Source organism: Varroa jacobsoni, unplaced genomic scaffold, assembly GCF_002532875.2.
Source record: "Varroa jacobsoni isolate VJ856 unplaced genomic scaffold, vjacob_1.0 scaffold_215, whole genome shotgun sequence".
NCBI lineage: Eukaryota > Metazoa > Arthropoda > Arachnida > Mesostigmata > Varroidae > Varroa > Varroa jacobsoni.
The window spans coordinates 154027-176827 of record NW_019213117.1 but is presented as its reverse complement, the minus strand read 5'-3'; the positions used below and the strand labels follow the sequence as shown (position 1 = coordinate 176827).

Genomic DNA, 22801 nt, shown 5'->3' with positions numbered 1-22801 from the left:
AACGGCGGCAAAAATCTTCGTCACTATCTGTTTTAGGTTACTCATAAAAAAAGATATAAGCTCACCTTAAAAAACAATCTATCTGATCTTTTTTGACCGTTGGAGTCATCCTTCGAGTTTTACCTGATTAATTCACTTCCAGCAGCACCCACTATGTCAACCGTCTGCTTGACTAGGTGCGCCATCTCTCTGAGCAGAAACAGCGGCCAGACCGTCAAACGAGATGACAGAAGAGAGAAAAGAAAATGGTTCAATAGTAACGCGTTCGCCTATGAACTAAGTATGAGATGCGTCTAAAATATAGGAAGCACGCACGATTAGTTTCTGGAAGGAAGCTGTTTTTTTATGATGATGCCTAATGGGGATCTCGGGGCTCAAAAGACTGATTTAATTAGTCCACTCCTTTGTTTTTGCTTACCTTTAAGACGTCTGAGTGGATATGCATTCCATAAGCGGTTATGTAAATTAATGCGAAGTACTTTCAGATTTTCTCTGTGTCGTCTGTTCCAAACGCTCTTTTGAAACATCGTCTTGTTTGGCGGATTTCGTGTACTACAAAGTATTGAAAACAAGATGTCGAAGGCAAAAGTTTAGATATTGCGTACACTACTACAAAGAGATTTACCTAATGTTAAATTCCATTCCTCTTCTATACCCTTTAGCTTAGCAGGGCCACATTGTTGGCTGTTTTTCCTTCGGCTCATTCGAAGGTATAATGACTTCTGCACTAAAAATGGATGTATGAAACATGCTCAAGTATTCAGCCTCAGGGTGCCTCTTATGTTAGATTATCGCTGAACGATTTTAGGTAACCAAGTACGCCCGTTTTCGGTTCCTCCTGATATGAAACCCATATCGCTTGTATCGTGCCAACTTGTTTCAATACTATGACACAGTTCGAAAATGTCAATTGAAGAAAAGTGATACCTCTATATCAACTGGCTAGGCTTTCCTTTATTGACATATATGAATCGCTCGGTTGGAATTTGTCAGACGTCAATTGGTTTTAGATTAGATATCTCACAGCGACATTCCTTCATCGAAAATGCTCTTTAACCAGTGTCATTCGAAGGACGTAAGTAGGACCCTAAGTAGCGAAAACCTCTTTGATTTGGTACGTGTATGAAAGGTTTTTCCTTAATGACCTCCCGCTTTGCTGAAACAATTCGTAGCTTTCTTTATTCGAGCAGACAGAACACGGCACGACTGGCTGATCCTGAACTTGCGTTAATGAACAAACAAACTTCTTGTTACCGCGTTTGCATTATAAATACTAGCTTTGTTGGACTCATAATGGACCCTTATGGGCACAACAGATGAAGTGTTTGTTTGTACGACTGCACTGACCTTTTCGTCCTCGATTTCTAGTAGCTAATCTAACGCTTGACGTTTGGTACGAGTATATAAAAATACTGAATTCTCGCAAAGCGTAGAGATATAGACTTTTTTTGTTTAATTGTTTTCGTTTGTCGATTTGGTACACAGTAAACAATCTCAAGATGTATACATTCTAAGCCTCCTTAAAACTTTTAGATTAAGTTTTATTCTGAGAATAATTTTCAAATGCTACAAAAATCAATAACGTTGCATAAAAGCCGTAGAGTTATTGCTTTAAGCTGAGTCTTAGATATTGTCACGGCAATTTGCAAAGCTATGTTTGTTTTTTTCTATTTCTTTTAATAAATTTGTACGATCTTTCTAATTTTGCATGTAAACCTTTTTTTCTCATCAGTCCTACCCATTTCGGCACACTGATTCATAAATGGGTAAACAGACATAAAATGGATCTTGTTCGTTACGTGACCTGAAAGGTTAGTAGAATGGCGTCCTTAAGCCTAACTTGTTCACAAATTGAAAGGGTAACCTATGAGCAGGTATAGTTTAAGTTACTTCAACTTCCAGGTTTATAAGAAGGTTTCCCGCTTATCTAGTTTCTTATAAAAGCGGCTAAATTACTATAAATTAATTTAGGTGGTTCAGTCAAGTAGTTTTGCATCTTTGTTGCACGGTAGGATATGTAAATGTATAGATTGTTTGGTACTTTCTGCTCCATTAAAATTAAAACGTAACTCCAGATGTTGTTGTCGACTTAACATAAATGAAGTTGCTGCGTGCCATCAATTACAAATACCAATACCATCTTGAGCCATTTACTGAATCTTATTTTATGACCACTCTGAAATTAACCAAAGGGAACAAATTTATTTTAAATACTAATTAAATAAGTCCATGAAATCATGTAAAAAAAAAACCGACAACCTCACTTGTGCAGTCTTCCGGGAGCAAGCGGTTTTCTCAGCCTAAGGCTGTAAGCACGACGTTGTTTCCGTTCTGAGTACGAACATGTTTGACAAACCGTAACAAAAAAAAAAAAATAGTTGCGTCTTTAGCACGTGATGACCTACGACTTGGAATTAGGTTTGGAATGACGTTTAAAAAATATTTTCAACTCTCAAACAAATATGTTTCTTTAAACACAAATACCTGTTGTAGGCCCTTTTTTGGCAGAATATCATGCCAGTGGCTCGGTGTTCTGAAGCACAACGTTTGAATGAACCAGAAAGAATAGCTGTTGCATGAGCAGTAGAAGCAGCGCTATCAAGCGCAGCTATAACCAGTTTTTTCCTCACCCTAACCGCTGAGCTCTTTTAATACAAATATATACAAGGGACCATTTCGAACCTTTAAAATAAAAACAAGATTCTCTTATTTTATTCCGAAAAACACTGATATCGAGATAGGTGACGTAGCTTTTGTGTTTTAAGATTGCAAAACTGCAGGTCAATAGCAACGTTAGCTTGAATATGTTATTTCTCTATAGAGTAACAATTCAGACTACAAGTAAACGGCAGATTTGATTCGCGAGCAGATAGCCGGAGCTAGTCCTCAAAACACTTTTAGCTAGAAAACTATAGCTATTCCAAGGTTTTATTCTGGCACCATACATCGTTCATCAAGTTACTTATGAAAAGTAGTTTTCTCCAAAAAGTGGGTTTATGTTTGATTGTTATAACGCATAAAACGGAGGCGTCCATTAGGATCAGATGGGTAAAGACTAAAGCCAACTGAAAAGTTCTTCCGCAATAATGAGTTTGGTAACTGGATGGTGTTAAAGGAAATAGCAACCAAATCTTATCTCCTGGAAGAAATATTCGTTAGAATCGCTGCGCGCGATAGATCAAGATTAAACTGGATTTTAGGAAAATTTCTTTTACACGAAAAGTTTTTTTCTACATTTTTTAGCCAGCCACTATTTGAAGACGGGAATGACTTCCATATGTCGGGCTGTTTAGAAAGGTGCCAGGTTCGTACATTACTCTAGACCTGTTACACTTTTGCTTTATTGACTTCTCTGGCCATTGATGCTTAATAATGGAGCAAATTGCAGTTCCTTAGCTTTTATTATTTGAGGCGCATTTAAGCGAAACTCTGACAAGTTGCTTCATGGCAATATTGTTAATTTATAGTATCTATTAAAAAAATCTTCAAAGTTCAAGGGAACGTTTGTAAAAGATCGATATTTGGCCTCAGTTCAAATCAGCTTATTAAACAGGATGATAATAGGTATCGATTGAAAAAAAAAATCATACGGTTGTATCTTGAATAAGATCAAGTTTTTCTGCTGATTAAATAGGTACACTCCAAAACAAGGGCCAGACAAATTATAATAGGCTTTACTCGAGTGCCAATAAGACACGCGGCACAATGCAGGACGTTCACCGTCCTGTTGAAGTAAAATGACATTACCATGTGTTAGAGCAAGATTATATGCTTGGCCGCGGGAGCAGTTGCTCGTAGCTCTGTCAAGCCAATCGTGCTACGAAAAGGGTCCGCGTCTGGACGTGTGCCAGGGAACAGCTCGCGCAATATCAATAGTCAAAAAAAATAATCAGCGAAGATTTAAATGTTACGATAGTGTATCATCCATGCAAAGAACTATAGTGTAATGTAAAATCCTGCTGCAAAATTATAAACGTGGTAGTTAAGGCAGTACATTTGTCAAAACTGCAGAAAATTTGGAAAGCATTATCTTTTATGTGGATGACCCTCAATTTAAGATTTTCCGAAAAAAAAAAATTTGTAAATGACATTTTTTGTACTGCTGGTGCTCGCCACTGTGCGATTTAGCGACGTTTTACCTTTAACCTCTAACAATAGCATAAATGGAACGCCTAGCATACTTTAGTTCAAGCATACAAGCGGCTAAGATATCTGCAAGTTTCGATGGAGAGATCAGTAAAATAGTCTAGTTATTCGGCAGGCTCTAGTTTGGAAAAGGACTAGCGTTGCACCCATATTTTTCTTCAATGCCTAGAGCGACACAGAACTGGTATTATAAGGATAATAAGTTCGTTCACTAGCTCACGTTCAACGAAAAGGCCTAGTTAATGGCTTCGTGTCCTAGTGATTAAAATTGTATTCTAAAAATAATGTTATTGAAAAAAATGATTCTCTAAACGAATTTTAGCTTGAATGGTGCCTTCGAAAAAAAAACTAGAATAGATACGAACTCACTATGCGGATCACAGTGTGTGACTGTATTTCTACTTTTAGAAATAATATACCCGGTCAAGTCTTATCCGTCCGTTCCCACCTTTGTATTAGACTATCGTAGTTAGGTATTGGATACTGATAAATATCGGATTTTTTATTACGTATTTAAACAGATTGCTTAAAGCAGCACTAAATACGTAAATAATACGCTGGCCGATTAAAGTCAAATTCATGTTGATCATATCTACGAACTGTGAATCTGAATGATCACCATCTGGCTAAGGCAGCGTGATCGAAACAGCCGAAAATTCAAAGTTTTCAGATAACGTAGACGGCGGAACTTCTTTCGGTACTCCACTCCGATACATCACGTCTTATTAAAGGCTCATCCCTGACGCGTTTCACGAGATAGAATAACTTGCGGCTACACTTTTTTAGGTAGCAATGCTAGCGATAATGGTCCTACCGGCTTGATGCTTATTGAAGCCTAAACACATCGATGAGGCATGAGGATGCTATTGAATAGTATATGTTTAACCTTCTGTCACGATAATACTGTGATCCTTGATATACAGAATAACGATAAAATGTTTCTTTATATCCTAATTCTTTTTCCCATCCTGATAACCGTGACTATTGTGGATATCAATATCATTTTCATCGCCTGATTATGAAGGCATTTGTGGAAGATTCGAAAGGCACAGTTTAACATAACGACACATGATTCTCCGCTTCAGTCTTCAAGTCAAATTTGCACATTTGATACATTCCTATTGAATTTAAGCAACTTAATGAAGTGTATTGGAGGCTGTTTTGCAAATGCACGAGCTTTTCTAAACAAGACAACAACGTCTCAAGTACCTAACTCAGTTAGAGGTCGCATCATCTCAATCGAAACAGATCTATCATCACCGATAACAAAACGGTACATAATATAATGTGAAAAATTAAATTTTCGAAATTCTACCTAGTCCTTAGTTGAGTTCAGAGATAATAATGTTCACATGAAGTAATTTGATTTAGACGATTTATTTACTATGACTATCTCTGTTCGTAAACATTGTTCTCATTGTCTAGGATATCGTTATGTTTACTCTTTCGTATATTTTCGTGGACCCGCCGAACCTGTACCTTTGTTTCATCTGAACATCAGTTTGACCTTGATTTCGAATCTGAAGATGCTTAGCGCTGTGATGGCAATAACCAATGTGAAACAGTGGGACCGAAACGCAATTTAACGGATATTAAATTTGTCTCAACAAGGCCAATCTTTAGCCGGCCGCCAATGTATTGGTCCAATGCTTTTTCTCGGACGCTTTTTTTTGTATCTCATTTGTACCGTTCATTGAACGACACGTTACTCCACATGATAAACTGGCAGTTATCAATTTACAGTCTTTAACGTTCCGTTTTTATTATATTGACTGAATTTTTTGTGTACTATGTTTGAAACATATTTGACAAAATTTCATCATTCGATCAACATTTTAATATAATATTTTAATCGGTATGAACGTGATTTTAAATCTGTATGATAACCTACGAATAAAAAAAAAGTTGCTACCTGCTATATTAGTTGGTATTTTCCCTTAATTAATTTAGCAAAATCATGCTGATTAAATCTACAACACTGGTAATAGCTTTTTTTGGCAGTTCTGTTTTTTCATTTTTAAATAGAAGAGGTACTGCAATCCGAGCAAAGTGCACGGATCTAAAACATATATATACGGGCTTTGAGAACTAGCTGTTTGTTTTGCTGGCCTGTTTATGGTGGTCCCCTAAAACTTTTCTAGTAACCTTTACTGTAGAATCAACTACGAATATCGGCGCGTACATAATCTAGTTCACTAACACAAAGTACTGCGCAGGTACCAAGAAGCGATTATATCTAAATGCGCACCAATTTTGGGTGACATTTCCAACTGCTGTGGTGTATATAGCGGTACGCATTGTCAATGTTTTTTTTACCTACAACGTTTTTTTTTTCTCCCAGGCAAAAATCTGCTATTCATGTATAAAAATTTAAGAAAGCTACCCGATTTTTCGCACTTGATTTCGAGATTGATTTGAGCGGCTACCCATATAAGGTCTAAGGTGCAGACATGTGATCCATTTCAGCTTCGAAGGTGGGGTGAGAAGTACGTTTCGCAGGAACATACGATCCGATACGATTCATGAACAGTTGGTAGTCTGCCCACTAGAACCATGAAAAAAATCAACACCATGTGAAACTTGTTTATGGCTGCAGCTCTGCGTAGCAATCGACTCGCTGCTGAGGATCATAAAATATTTTCCACAGCTGGTATTTTATCACCGCGTCTATCATACGACTTCTCTCACAATCGCACACAAAAGTTGTCGTAGTGCGAACGTTGAAGGATAAGAGGAGACGATCGATTCCAAAATGTCGTTTAAAACAGTTTCGTCTTCGCAACGAACGAAGAAGTAAAGATAATTGTAATGGTTCTAACAGAGGATTACTTACTTAGCAAATACCGAGAGTACGAAGAAATATTGTTTCATGCTACATTTATCTTTTCAGCTTCATCTCATCTTAATTTCTTGGCTTACAATTGTCGACGTTCTATTCATTTTAGGTTGAATGAAGAAGTTCACAAAGAACCACAGAGTATTGTTTTGTTAGAGTCTTTAATGGTAGTACTATTTTTGAGGGAAAAAGAAAGCTGTATGAATTGAACTAGGTGTTTTAGCATGATCAAAGTAGCCTTATATTCAAACGTTCCCGCTCGGCGTTTTCCTAGGTGTTCTGTTTTTGCAGAACAGTCGGTTTTGAAAGTCGTCTGCGCATTCATTAAGTTCGTGTTGCAAATACGGCCCTATACAATAGTAGACGGGGACGCTACCGCGGCATCTCTGTGTACATTTTCTGTTTCAAAAATTTCCTGATATTGAAAACTATTTTTTGTTAAAGCCTACCTATCATAATAGTCTATTGTTTATCAAAAGGTTTTCATGCAATTATTTACGACCCTTTTGAAGAGAAGTGCTGCTGGGACCCATCAATTTTTCCCAGTATCAGTGGATGGCCAAACCATCTGCTTGGCCTTTATACATTCGCGTTGATTGTGTAACCCTTTACTTGTTCAATGCATTTCATCGCCTATTGCATCGGCGCAAAAAATATTCGTTCTTCTACTTTGATCCAAAAAAAGAGGATGAATAGGAAATTTTGCCACATAATTTCATGCAGGAGTCGAAGTTGATTTTAGACGCCTCAGAATCACATTTTGCTTAGAAAAGGCTAACAAAGATGACTAAAAACAAACAAAATATAGAAGAGAAAAAGGTGGATTATTTCTAGGCGCAATGAAACAGGTGTCAGTCTCGTCTAGGGTAACATGACTGCATAAAAGAGACACCAAACAATCAGATCCCATATCAAAGTGTTGTCTTCAAAAATTCGAACTTAAAAGACCCTTAGAAGTCCCCTCAAGCGGACATTAGCAATGATCTCGCCCTTGGCAGTAAAATCGGTACGCTTGAGGTAGAGCAGTATCTATCAGAGGACTTGTTATAATGAAGAACATTAAAAACAATTATTACGCTGTAAGCGTCAAACAACTCTATTAGGGATTTCGGTGATTTTATTTAGGAGCCAAGCGACGACGCCGGCCATCCGCCACATAACTATACACATCTACACTGAGTGCACGTGGTTCTGCTTCGTATAGGGCAAACATTTTGCCTACCAATTTTCACTATAATCAGTTACCACCAACGTTGCGCCACTTTTGGACATAGACCAGACTGTATATTTACACAAATCTAATGATTTTGAATTCAACTTTAGTCACAAAGAAATCGGCTATTTTCTGGAGGAGTTATTATATTTAAGGATAAACAGACTCGAGGATGTTACGTAAGAACTAAGTTTCCGAACTTTATTTTTGTTATTGCTACTTATGGGTTGATCGCAATGATCTATACAATAACTGTGACATCAAACGCAACGTACTACCCAAATCGTTGGATGAGCGCAGCTATTCAGCGTTCTTTAGATTCAACAGCTACTGAAAGCTACTTCGCAATGTACTTAGCAAGTAAGACCCTGTTTCAAACCTAGATACTCAGCTTTCTACTTAAGTCTCCACTTGCCTTCCCTTTTTCTATTCTCGCCATTCAGGTAAGCCTATTAAAAAGGCCTTTTCACGTATCTGCTGTCGAAAGGGTTAAACTAAATGTACCGTTTCGGGTCGATCCTGCCAAATTTATCTTCGACTTGTTTACCTTCAGTGGAACTTTCCCAAGCTGTTCAAATTTTCTACCAGAACCAACTACAAAGGCTAAAAAGCAAAAATTAACCAGATCTTTCACTGACTTATTGCCTAAGCATCTTTCTCGTAGAAACTCTTTGGAACTAGCATGCCGCATTAACTCCTGTTTGTGTTCTTCTTTTTTTTGAAAACTAAAACTTCCGTAACTGGAAACAATCCCCATGGCATGATCCGGAAACATTGCGACTAGGGGGTGAACTGAACCTATATAAGTCGAAAAAAATTGCAGGCTTGTCGGCCTGCCGATTCTACCACCAGTAAAGATGGGCCTACAAATGTAAAACTCTTTCTCCATGGGAACTTTTGTTCTCGTGATTCATCATAGAGACTGCACCGAGTGTTCCGCTATATACTTTTATCTGTCCGCATGAAACCTTAGACTTAATGTGCTTAACCTTTAGAACACATCGTGATCTAGTTTCGCATAGATACACTTTACTTGGTGTTGGGAGCCAGCCTGGCGGCGGTTCCAAACGTAAAACTTGAAACATTTATATATTTCTTCCTATGTCTATGTTTGAAACTGAGAGTTTGTTTCGCTCGGTTAAGTTCACACACACACGTTTTGCTGGGAACCAGCAAGCCGAAGCACTAATGGCCAGCGGCAGCAGCGGGTAAGTACCTGTAGCGCTGTGGCAAAGGTCTTCGATTGACCTGATATCTCTTTTCTCACACATTCTATCTTATCCGGGCACTACGTGATGATTCCATCATTCGCTTTGGAGCTGCTTATCTAATACGCTGATTTGTGAAAGTACCCTGACAAGTCCTAATTGAAAAGCCTGAACAAAGTTAAAGAGCTCGAAATATTTGCTCTAGTACTTCTTATTTTATGTTTTCCTTAGAACTGTTTTAAGCTTTGAATATATAAAAAAAAATTTATTATTCTCCTCCTCATATTTCTGAACACCTGGAATCTATGAAAAAAAATTGTCGTTGTTTATAAATTGAGTTTACGTCATCGAACGGTGAGGCTTCCAGTAAAGCAGATACGGTGGCGTATACTTGCATCGCGAGTTTTGAGAAATAGCGTCAAAAAAATTGATATCATTGAAATGCTGATTATGGGCAGGGTTAAAAGAAAAGGTAATACTTCTTGTTCAGCGATTTGAAGGCAATCGGTCCGCGGGTTCCAGCTGGGCCCTCCTATTTTTCAGTGCATATATATATATATATATATCGATTTAATGTATATATAATTGGCTTTAAAACTGAAAACAGGTTCTATAAACTTTTTATTAACATAATTTTTATATTTGGGTGCCCGATAGGCTGATTCAATGCATTTAGTTGGCGAATTGAAACACAGATAGTAGTAAGTGGTATCTGAAGTTACTGAAGACATCTTTGTAATCGTCTAACGATTATCGTTGAGCATTGAGAGTCTTGGCCATCAGTGTTGCGTATAGACACATAAAGAAAATAATAGTAACATCGTCTAGCACAAAGCTTTGCCACTGATTTACAACCGGAGACAAATTTCTAGCTAGATCGAATTTTGCATTAACTTCGTTTAATTTTATTGTCATCAAGCGGCAAGTGCCATTACGGCCCGACTGCTACACGAATTACTCCGACCAGGTCGATGCGGAACACGTTTACAAGCGCTCCTAATTTGTTCCTTTGCAACAAAGTTATCTATCTGATAGCTTCACACGGTAAATGGGTTAAACATAAACACTGCCATGATCCAAACCCACGTACACGATAGCTAATAGGTTACTATATGAATATTACCGCTACTAAATTGAGCCAAATTACACGAACGTTTGTGTTTTTCTTATGCACAATAAATTCTTCTCACTTACTTTCGAGCGGACACTATTTTCCTGTCACCGTTGTATTTCTCCGCTCGGTAATAGATGTCTGTCTGTTCAGGGCATTTTAGAGCCAGCTTGTAGTAAAAGGAACTTCTATAGTTAACATTGCCGATAAAAAAAATGACTACTAAAGTAAAAGTATTGCCGTTTTGTTTGTTATATATGAAAAAAATAAGCTCGGTAAAAAATGTACTTTTTATGTAGATAGTAACATTAATTTATGAAAACTTTTTTGAGGGACAGAGTTGTGGAGCTGTTTGGTAAAATCCTATATTTCGATTTAGTAGACTTCGATTTCAAGAAAGATTGAACAACCCTATTTAGGGAAAAAGTGCAATGATGATACATCAAAGCTCAAGAGGTACTGCTTGACTCCTTCTATTAATTGATGAAGCAAGAATATATACCGTTTTTATTATAACTATATGCTTGATATATAGCGGTCGTGGTATCGCTTCGCTATGCCAAGTAAACATTTCACTACCATCCCTTTATATTTTCGGTTTCGCTTGAACAGAACTTGAAACCTTTGCTCATATACATATAGTCTTGAAGCGCACACCCATCATAATGGTCCCACTCGGTTAAAGCCCACCGTTTTCCAAATACGGGGTGGAAAAATAAGCGACTGTGTTTTTCAAAAACGCCTACACTCTTTGAAACCTCAATACTCGACCTCAAAAATAGCCTTCAATATCGAGTCAATCGTTTCTTCAAATCCATGTTCTTCTTCTATCTGTCAAATATATTGTTTATCTTTCCTTGAAGCAGTATATATTTCAAAAGGGAGTAAGTGTTGTAGTGTACCCCAAAGGCCACTGATGCCGCTAGGTATCCAAAAGTACCAGTGTCGAGTTGACACCAAAAAAATAAATTTGTCAATCATTTGGCAAACAGCAAACTAAGCCATAATTAATTATAATAATAGAATAAAATGGGCAAAGCTTCACTAAACACAGAAGAATACATATATACTTAATTGCTCAGTAATGAAATTAACAAAGTCCGAATACCTTCAGCATTACTCATTTGCCACTCTTGAAACAATGTTCTGTTTTTCTGTTTGTATTAAACGTTATTATAAATTATATATACACGTACTAAAGGTTATGCATAATCACTATATTCATATTTAGAAACAATTATACTTTGCTTATTAAAATTTATTTCCTATAGCTTATTAAAATTCTTATTTGTTAATAAAAGCTGCAATTGGTCAATTCGATAGCGTCCGAGTGATGAGTATATATGTACATATTTAGGAGTGTCTTCCTGAGCAAAATGTCACCTTCACTTCAAATATCGACACAAATACAGAGACAGAAGAGACTATGGATTTGTCGAAAATAAATGAATCAAACACTGCTTTATTGACGTTTAAATCAATACGCTACGTAGACGCTGAATAAATAATTTCTTAAACATACATAGAATATGACAGATACTGATATTGAGAAGGCATCAGAACAAAAGTAATCTCACTGGGTCTTGGCTCGGAACAGCCCTAGGAGACGTATTTTTTTTTTTGTTTTTTGACCCTCTTTGCTACGTCCCATTCCACTGACCTAGTCTTCCTCGGCCCCTAACTGGGCAGATAAAACATATGCTCTAAGTGGAAATTCAAGAAGGAATTTATGGCGTATCAGAATGTAGCATTCGCCATATTTAAGAAGAGGAGAAAAAATTAAACAATCGTTAGAACCGATGGCTAGAAAGTCAAGAAAACACATTGGCCATTTTTAGAAAATACACCTTCAGAAAATATCGAGTTTTTCTAGAAACGTTTTATTTTAATCATGTTCGCTATATTAGGCATTACCTAAATTGGTAGATGTTTTTTTTTAATAAATCGTTAGCTTCCGAAGGAGGTAACATCTACCACTTGTTACGAGAAAATTTACCTTAAGTTAAATCGTCCCGTTAGAAAAAAACACACAAGAGTGTGCATTTGTTGAAATCATTATTCAGCATTCGAATAAACTAGCAAATAGCAGACTGTGAAACCGAAACGATGCCTTTATCTCGAATTAGAGAATGAGCTAACATCTACTTCATATCCAGCCTCTGATAAAACTTTCTGTGGGTTTTGTTTTTTAAAAAGTCACTCCGACTACTTATTTGGAGCTTTCTATGTTAAACTTCAATGAGAAGATAGACCGTATTTTTACTAACACAGTATGTATCAACATGGAAAGTCTCGCATCGGCATGCAAAAAATTCAAGATGTAGCTCTTACGTAACCGTAACGTAACCGCAAGCGGTTACAACGACACCCAACTCGAACACGTGTTATACTCTTGAGAAATATTTTACCCGACTTTGTTAACAGGTAAGTGTACCTGGAATGTATGCATCTGTGTGCTACGATCGCTCAGAGTTTAAGGAATAAAATTGAATGCTGAACCTGTATCCAATGCAGTCTGCACCTCGTTTTTTTTTCCCTGCCACGTACGGTTCGTTGTTCTTCGGTTGTTTGGCTCCCTTCGTCGGATTGACATGTATCACGAATGGATTCAATAATGCCGTTTGAAGGTTCTTTGACGAATAACCAATGAGGAAAGGACGCACATTTTTGTCAGCTGTTGGCATTGAATGTCCTTTGGGAAAGCAGGACTGGATTAAGCTGTTATCCATCGTCGTGACGATTTTGTTTCTAATTGTCCCGAGACCGCAACGCCGGATTGAAATTTGGACTTAACATTGGATCTAACTCGGCTGACAACTGACCTACGCGGGACATAAAATAGATCATTAGAAGCATCCCGATTGCAATGGCGATTATTATAGCTGCCCATCGTTTCATTGGGTCTCCCCGTCTCCGGCCACCAAGAAGAAGCTTTGATTGAAACCACCTACAAAAATCAAATGCAAAACATGTGTTACTGTATTGATACCATTTACCCCAATCACATACATGTACAGCAAAAGATATATAAACTTATCAAACTGGCTCCCCCGGACTTTTGTTTCCCTTCTCTCTGCCCGAGTGCAGATATTTTGAAACGCAAAAGAAACATAACTCATTCCGATGAACAAATTTCACTTACTGGCACTTCCCTTATCATAATACGCATTTTACGTAAACGGTAGTAACATTAACTGACCTGTGAATAAGTTCTAATACCGATTTTTTCTTGTATTTATCTTCGTCTTCACCCCGCGATAACGAATGTTGGGGTGATACAAATGAGCGGCCAGGTACTGACGGTATAGAACTTTCGAAGAAAGCAGCTCCTTGTTTTAGTAATGCTGGACCTCTTGAAGACGTAGCTAAAATGAAGTTGTAGGTAATTAACAACTGAAAGTTACAACTAATTAACACCGTAATATATTTGTATTAACAAAATACGTCATATACTATAATCGATAATCGTTCACATTTACACAATCACTCCGAAAAAAAATCAATGGGTGTGTTCACCTCTAAAATCGTGTGTATAATGAAGAAAATTAGTGGTAGGGAAGTTGGTCATTATATTTGCTTTAATTGATAAAAAAAAAATAGAATGAGAACAAACTTGGAGAAAATCGTTTTGCTCTTGCCTCGCTATTGGTGGCCAAAAAACACCCAGTATTTGCGGCCCTAATTTAAACAGCAGATGAAACAACTCTCTTTTGTTAAGTATTGAATCATAAAGAAGAAGGTGATTGGAAAGGCATCAATTTAGCAAATATTTCAATTTTTTTAATGTGTGGGTTTCTGCTGCAAGCAAATATAAAACATTCTTATCCATAATGTGAGGTCATCGAAAACGTTACTAATGATTTTTAACAGAAAATAGCCTTTCTTCTGCCTGATTTTACTATAGCCCGAATCGCTACTCAGTGCACGAATAAAGCCGAAGTTCCGTAACTTAGACCTGTTGTAGAACGAGGCACAGTGATCTATTACTCATAGTTGATTTATACAAATGCGAATGTGAGCATTTAAGATCTGATAGGATTTCAAAATATATTACAGGAAAATTAATTTGCAAAGGGATCAGACTGCTACAATCTGATAAAAACTTGACAACGTTTATTTCCATAAGATCGTCAGAGAGCGAAGTACATAACATAAGGAGGTATCTTACAACGTGTTGTATCTTACTGTTCCACTCTATTTCAAAAGTTAAGAACTTCGTTTTATAGAAATTGGTTATTAGAGCAGGATCCTCAGGTTCTGTAGAATTAATATGCGTTTTGACATAACGTGAGTATTGCTCAACTAGGCACGTCTGCTTCCCTTGGCTTAAGATACCTTCGTTGAGATTTATTTGTACACTTTTTAACCAGAAACCGTTTTCTCGAATACCGTCACTCGGGCTCTCAGTAAGCAAAGTATTCCGAGCTAGGGAAAATCTGGAGATTTGAGCGGTTTGCGAATATAAATTCCAACTCAGAACTACTTTTTATTTAGTACGAGTTCCACTATTAGAAGTTACTGGTTCAACGAATCTAGAAAGACAATTTCGAACGCAAGTAGCAAACCTCCTAAAAAAAGAATAATGTTGGAAGCTGTAGTTGAAATCGATGTTAGCTCTCCGGCCTGATGTATACTACTACACTGTACTAATTCAACTCGGTCAAACGAATGTCATACATAAAATCGTACATGGTACGGTAGAGTATTTACGGCAATCGCAAAAGCGGGTGGATGCAATTGAATCAGCAGTACATCAATCTAAAGTAAATAAAGAAGCTGGTTGGTTTGATGGTCTAATACAAGCTCTAGCAACAACCTGATTGACCCTGACTTGTCCTATGATTGTCACTAAGTGCATCGCCAACACTTCAAGGAGGTGATGAAAACAATTCCACGTTAAGCGAGATTATTGAACACAGCTGAATATCTCCTAGTGCACGACATCCTTCGACCTTATACAAAAGAGTCTCTGCGGAAAAGATGCGAAACAAAGGTACAGGTGGATGCTATCTGTTATCCATTATATTCGCTGGACATTGCTTTCACAGATGGCTATTTTTTTTTGAAGTCTCGATGTATTTTTTATAGGAAAATTATTCAAATACCAACAGGATGTCGAAATCGCCTTTCAAGACTCCACAGACGTCTGCATACCATCCTTCTACAGTAGTGGAATAATTAAGTTACCAACCAAATGGCAGAAGGTCACAGAAGATGGCGCTCCGTAAAGGGAGGAGAGTAAACTCGCTAGACGAGTTCATTATATCACCATTCGTAGTGAATGACCTAACACTATAAGAAGATCCGCTACGACTGGATAAACAATTGCTGCTCTAAGAAAGATGTAATGTAGAGTGTTTATGTGCACGCATGGTTTTTACGTAGCCTTAACAAACATAAATATGGACGAATGACGACAGGCATGCACACATTGTTAATTTAATACTAACACAAGCGTACACGAAACGTCAAACATAAAAAAAAAAACGTTGCTTCGGAACAGATCAGCGACTGAATAGGAACCCAATGCATTCACTATTAACGGTATCATTTGTCTTTCGAGTTTCAAAAGATAGGCCTTACTTCAGCCTTTTTTCGGTATATGGGCTTGGCTTTATAAAATACCTCAGTAAACTACGAATCCGAGCATACTCACTGTTATTGCTAATCGCGTTGATTGCACTATGTGGATTGCTATTTACGGTATCCATGAAAGAAGACTGAGATGCGCCATTTGGAGTTGGACTCGAAGATGTCCAGGTAAAACCCGACTGAAATAAAACGCACTCTGTGCTATAAAATCTAAAGAAAAATAAAATCATGCCAAAAGTTATACAATTCTGGAATATCTGACATAAACAAACTAAGGGGTGTGGCTGTACAAATGAAGCCTAGACATTTTACTAAGGTAAGCCCTAAAAGGAAGAAGGCTTGTAGGACTGCAAATACTATCACGTTCTCCGAAGTCATTATCTTCCGAAATTGGTTTTGTCACATCACGCTAGCGCAAGGGTATCGCCCCCGAGGTTTGCGGCCTTATAAGGAAAGCTATTTGTTTATAGGCATCTAAACAGCGGCACGCTATACTGTGATACATGAAGATTGTACACATATTATATAGTATTCCTATCACTTTGAGAAGAACTACTACCTGACCACTCGTAGGTCAGGATCCTAATTTCAGTGTGTGAATTGCAACTAATATTATAAGAGTAAAAGATACAAACAACAATACTTACATCGCGTGGGTTGTGTGTGTGCTGCAGATGGCTGTCATGCTGCCGCCCTGACGGCCTTTTCGCACCACCTCCTGGATTTGCCCACCGAGCCCTTTCAAGTTTTACACGAACAATGTCAGCGACTGGTGAAACGACGTTATCCCTGTGAGTGTTTAGTACTAATGTGTTATTAGGTGTAATTAATGTTGAATAAACATCCTGTACACAATATTGGGAAAATGACAGTTTGTTGTATCGCAATATTCATATTTTACTATCGACGCGGTGGCTTAAGGAGCTAAGCTTCTTGGTTGAAAAACCAAAGATCGCTTGTTCAAACCGGCCATTGACTCACACTACATTTGTGATTAAATGAAGGAAACTGTATATTCATATTCTAGCCATCTTCTACTAAATGGGGCAAAGACGCTATTAAACGATTTGCAAGGGAAAGCACTAAATATATAGGGCATCGAAATTTCGTCTATGAAGTTAATTTTACTATTATTTGACGACTACACTTTGCAAGCATTTGAAAGAATAGGGAGATGTTATCTGATGAATGTTAGCTACCTCGGAATGACTTCATGACCGCACATTGGGCATGCGTAGCCTGCTGGGGCTGTTGTCAAGGGCAACTGGGATAATTGTTCATCTAAACATCGCCAGTGGAACACATCTGTAAAAAAAAAAAGAAGAGAAGAGAAGCATTTATTGTCTAAGCTCAGGCAAATTCAGCACTACTTGCTCCTTAATTCTACCTTTCTTTCACGGGCTAAGAAAGAAATAAGGTACATATGTGACAAGAAATTGGAAAATAGAAATCAATAAATAGTTACTTCAGCAAGGTTAAATTTCTAGAATTCCAATACGTACGATAACACAAAAGTCGTACGCATTCTTCTTGAATCAGTTCCCTTCTACATAAAGTGCACACAGGCTCGTAATCCGAATCTTTCAACCATTGAAGATAGCCTTGGACGATACACTGAAACAGATAGATGACATGTGATAATACGCTGATCGTACTTTGGCATAATAAGCCTGAATAATTCTATCTTTCCGTCAAACTGAAACACTGAATGCGTACTGTTTCAAATAATTTTATAATTATTTTTATTTAAAATAGGAAGAAAATTTTCTTCAGTGCTTAACGAGGCTTTGGCTCGGTATGCCTAGCGTCTATTAGAAACTTGAAAGTACGGAGCGAACGACGGTGACTGCAACTAACAAAGCTATTTTGAAAAATATAGTCGTTGCTTGTACTAAATCCTCTGCGACTCGCTAGCATTTATTTATTTTATGATTAAGCTTCTTAAGATATGAGAATTTTCATTGCCTTACCCTAACAAGTTGATGGTGTTGACCAAACTCCTAGCAGAGTGAAAGAGATTTTATCCGCTATAGAATTATATCCAAGGTCCTACAAGCATCTAGAACGTTTTTCTATCTAGAAGGAGATCTACAAGTAATTTGTACTAAAATGTTAGCTGCAGACTTCGCCCTGCGCTTGTGCTGCAGGTACATTTCATTGTACCTATGTAGAATTAAATGATTAATATATTTATAATACATGTAACGTTGAGCAGCGACAGTTATTTTTCCGTAGTATATTTGAAACACAGTTTGTCGTGCAGAGCAAATCGATCACACTCGTTCGAACAGTGGCATCTTCATGCTACTGACATATCAGGGCAGACCATGCTGGTGGCTGTAGACGGTACTATGCACTGGGACCTATTTTTCCCTTTGGCCAGAAAAGTATTCCGTCAACCGGTTCCATTTTCAGCATGGGTCTGCTCGGGTTGGAAGAAATCGATCACAAAGAGACGATCGAGTGAACTTTTAATCGCTCCTTTCCGTTAACTCACCGTGGTGCCGCGGCGAATAGCGTGCTTGCTGAATTTGGAGACAAACGAAAAGATATAGGTTTGAATCCGGGTGTAGACACGCTTGGTTTCGTGTCGGGCGAAGCTAGCCCCGTAAAGGAATCCCTAACGCCTTAAGCATCCGATGTAAGCCAAGAAGAATCGTTTTTTTCTGCAGCCGGGAGCATTCAATACCCAAGGACCATCGAGCCCGCGAAGTTGTGCTCGCATTGTTATAGGCACCCTATTACATCGAAGTAGGGCGTAAAGAGGCTTCGTCTCGTGCTGGGAGCCAGTCATCTGATCGAATACCTAACGGCGATACCGGACGTAAAGCTTGTAATAACACCTTTCTCCTATTGCAATGGGTATAATAGATGCTTTACTGCAGTTGGTTACATTGGACGACTGAACGTAATAAACTCTTACAAAACTATACCATTATTTTCCCATATAGTTCAGGGCATTACATCAATTTCTCTAACTATTGAAACAACGAGACCATTCACCATTAGGACATATAATAATCCATGCTATATCAGAGCGAATTGTTATTTCGAAAAATTGTTGTATTTTTTTCCGTGTACACATCACGCGGACCGATGAAAATAACAGGAAATATTCAATAGTAATTATTGGGGAAATTAATTCACACAGTTCCCGAGTGAGTTTCTTCAGTGGCGATCGAAGTACCAAGCATACGAATTACGTCACAATGCTGTAGCTCCGAATAAGCGAAACGGCTTATGAGATTATGGGGATTTTAGACCTCGACTCAATGGACTCGGAAGATGGAGACGACGATGATTTGCTTTCTAGGTCACCGGCGTGTCTGCTTGAACAACAAAGTGTCAAAAAGTTCACTCATCCAGACTCGGCCAAAAGGAATATTCTAGCTTAATTATGGCGAAATCTACTGGTGTCAATTATGAACTTCGGGCTTGTCATTTCTGCTGAATGTCTCGTTCGATGCTTCGCGCGCTCATGACGAAAAACGAAGGGACCAATCAAGTTTTCATTTAAGTGACCATCCTCACGTCTTTTCTTTTAAGAACTTTCCACTTCTGCAAAAGATCTAACGAGCACTTTCTTGCTACTGGCTGGTCCACACGAAAGGATTGACCATCGACATTTCGAGTACATACTTATGATAACGATTCTTCGATTGAATATATTTGGACAGGTGAAAATTTAAATCGTTAATTGTGATGATGACGGCGAATTAAATAGTCATTGATTCAATCCCAGTGCTTCACCTGACGGAGCCACGGCTTGCTATATACATAGGCCGTGATAATTCTCTGAAAGTGTATAAATGATCAGAACGTATATTTGTATATAATATTAATCTGAAAATCGAGCCTTACTCAGGGGCGGACGATGTTATTAAAGGATGTTGAATAGCCTGCTAAGCAAACGTCACCTTGAACATAAAACAATCACGGATTTATGAAATAGAGTCAACCTTATTCCGTCAGATTACTATGTATTTAGTTTAAACCGTAAAGAAAAAAAACTCAAACGCATCATCACACATATTATCTCCAACCAACCTCGTTTTCAGAAAGAAATGAATGAGAAATAGAGAAGTGAAACACTATTTTGGAATACGAGATTCTAATGAAGTTACAAAACCTGGCAGCAAAAACTGAAAAATAGTATAGCTTATTGACTCCGTTTGATGTTTGAAAAAAGCTCATATTTTAAGCTTCTTTTTTTTTCAAACAATATATACAGTTATACTGTGTTGGCGGGGCTTTTAAACCCAACGAAGTTTCAGCACTGATCAAATTGCTGCCTATATTACTAACAACTCTATGCATAAACAGGACTCTTGATGTTTCGAAGCAGAATCACTTAGGTAAGGGAGCATAATTACACTGATTTATGAAACGTGCTGTTTTTAATTATAATAGAACTTTGTTGGTAGATTCGTTTGGGCACTTGATTGGCCCCCCACTTACATTTGGGTGATTCTCAACCATGCACGATTCGCACACGTTGACCCGGTGTTCATAGCAGAATTGCGTCGTTACTTTACGTTTCGGACAACGACAAAGCCCCATTATGCGTAGAAAACTAAACTACTGGCAGATTCTCTATCGCCCGAACCAGTTGAGTCTGTTTCTCAGTCTGTAGAATTAATGTTCTGTTCCAATTTCCTTTTTTCGCTGTGGTGGACAGCCCAAAGCAGTCACAGTATATGAGCAAATAGTAATAGGTGGTGTTTGTGTTGATTTTTCTGTCATTCTCGTCACTCGTACGTTCTAATTCCGTCTCGTCACTACATTCCTCGACAAATAAGATCAACGTTATTAGCCATTTGTCATCTGTCCTGTTACAACAAGAACGATCTCTAAAATTTGCTAGACATCAGAATGATATCGACCATTCTACGGTGCAACCAGTAGAAAAACTCTTTGCTTGTTAACAATCGAAGAAGGCAAACAGACATGACACGTCGAAATGTTCTCGATATTGTTTTTTTTTTTATCACTTTCACTAAAACAGCACTAGAGTCGTAGCATTTGTAGCTAGAACGGTGATCCAATGATATGTGTGTAATATCAGCCGGCGACCTTTTTCTTCAGCTACCGTTGTTTTCTAACAACAACAGCCGCAATAGCTCTTCACGTACCACCATAGAAACATAATGCCAGCACACCACCTGATCTCGTCGATGGCAGTCGCCACATTGAATTGAACGCATTGCCGACTCATTCATTGTCCTTCTCGACGAAAATGTCCTTTTCCTTCAATTGAATTTTGCATTCTCTATTCGGAGTACTCGAAAAAACATGATAGCTATGACAGGGGTGCCCAAGCAAATAATGCTTTTTCTTTTATTTTGTCACGTTTCTTTGAAACTATATAGCGTGAATGGCTTCTACGTTATTTACGTAGAAACAAAACGGCAGCTGTATGATGTGATTTACAAACAGTAAAATACCAACAACTAGAACTAATCTTAAGCAGCTATTTCCTCTCATATGCCGTAGGGCCGACACATATTTCAGGAGGATGCACCTCCTTGCTAAACATTTAGAAATTAGAGGGAGGTATTTTATAAGGGAGCACTTTGACAAGTACAATTTGAAGACATTCGATTGTACCATCTGTCCTACAGCGGCCTGTCTCCTGGGAGAACGGCGAATATTAGTGGAACTAGCAGCGTATCGACGATTTCAATCGGAAAAGCCGATTCAAAATATAGTCCTCGAGTTTAGTGGAAAGTAGTTAAGGCCATCTTGTCAAATAAAACCTGTATTCGATCATACTACTAGTATACTAAGTAAGCGAACATATGCACTACTGCTCTCATTAAATTTAGCCCCTGCCTTGGGGTGCTGAATGTAGCAAAGGACGACAACTATATAGTGGCAACATATGCTACGACGGACGTGCTGACACTCCTGGTGTAACGCCTGGAAGAATGGAGTAGCCTACTTGATAAGAATTACCCTGCTCATGATGGCTAGGAAATGGCGTTGCTATCACAAGATTTTTAGCAATAAAACGCTATGAGCCTATCCATTGCGAATTGCATGCACGGAAGCCGAAACAAAATCCACCTTATTTGGTTTTAACCGCCGCCAAATTACAGCTTCGAATGCCCATGGATACTTTTCGAAAAAACGTTCTTTCCAGTGAGGGCAGAAATGGGGCAGTACTTTATATGCTAAACGCTAAAATATGAGACCTCTACCTTATTTACCAGACACTATCTGGAGAAACCCATAGACGATCCAACGCGGGCACAAACCTCTGAATGGAAGTGTAAACATGTACAAACTTAAATGAAACCGTACTCGTCCCTCTTATAGTAATTCTGATTCGCTTGATAGGTAATCAACATGCGACTTCTAACTTTTCACGGTAAGAAGCTTAGTCATTTGAGTCGTCCACCTTTTATCAGGGTAGACAAATTAACAATACACATCGTTATCTTTGAACTTTAAAAAATTGTCATGTACTACCGCGATTTGACATATGTATATATATGCTAAAGCTAGTACTAGCGAATCGCAACTAGTATAAACATTTGGTCACATTTATTTAAGAATGACGATATTAGTAAAGTCTGCGGCGTGCGTCTTCATATCCAACTGCGCTACTGGAATACGTTTCCCAACATATCACTGTACATCTTTTTTCGTGCACGGTCGGAGTCGCAACCCAATAGCTCTAGTGAGGTCATCCG

At 38.1% G+C, this 22801-nt stretch overlaps 1 protein-coding gene across 2 annotated transcripts in view; it reads right to left on the bottom strand.

Annotated features, from left to right (window-relative positions):
• Positions 1 to 12373: 12373 nt before the first annotated feature.
• Positions 12374 to 22801, bottom strand: part of LOC111273688 (uncharacterized) — a 29947-nt gene continuing 19519 nt past the window's right edge. For both annotated transcript variants that reach the window (XM_086973596.1, XM_086973595.1), the window contains exons 7-12: positions 17609 to 17720; positions 17306 to 17411; positions 16754 to 16895; positions 16171 to 16285; positions 13714 to 13879; positions 12374 to 13461 (exon numbers count right to left, since the gene is read on the bottom strand). In XM_086973596.1, coding sequence (XP_086829722.1) covers positions 13263 to 13461; positions 13714 to 13879; positions 16171 to 16285; positions 16754 to 16895; positions 17306 to 17411; positions 17609 to 17720 — 840 coding nt within the window. In that variant the 3' untranslated portion in view covers positions 12374 to 13262. The remainder of the gene's footprint in view (positions 13462 to 13713; positions 13880 to 16170; positions 16286 to 16753; positions 16896 to 17305; positions 17412 to 17608; positions 17721 to 22801) is intronic.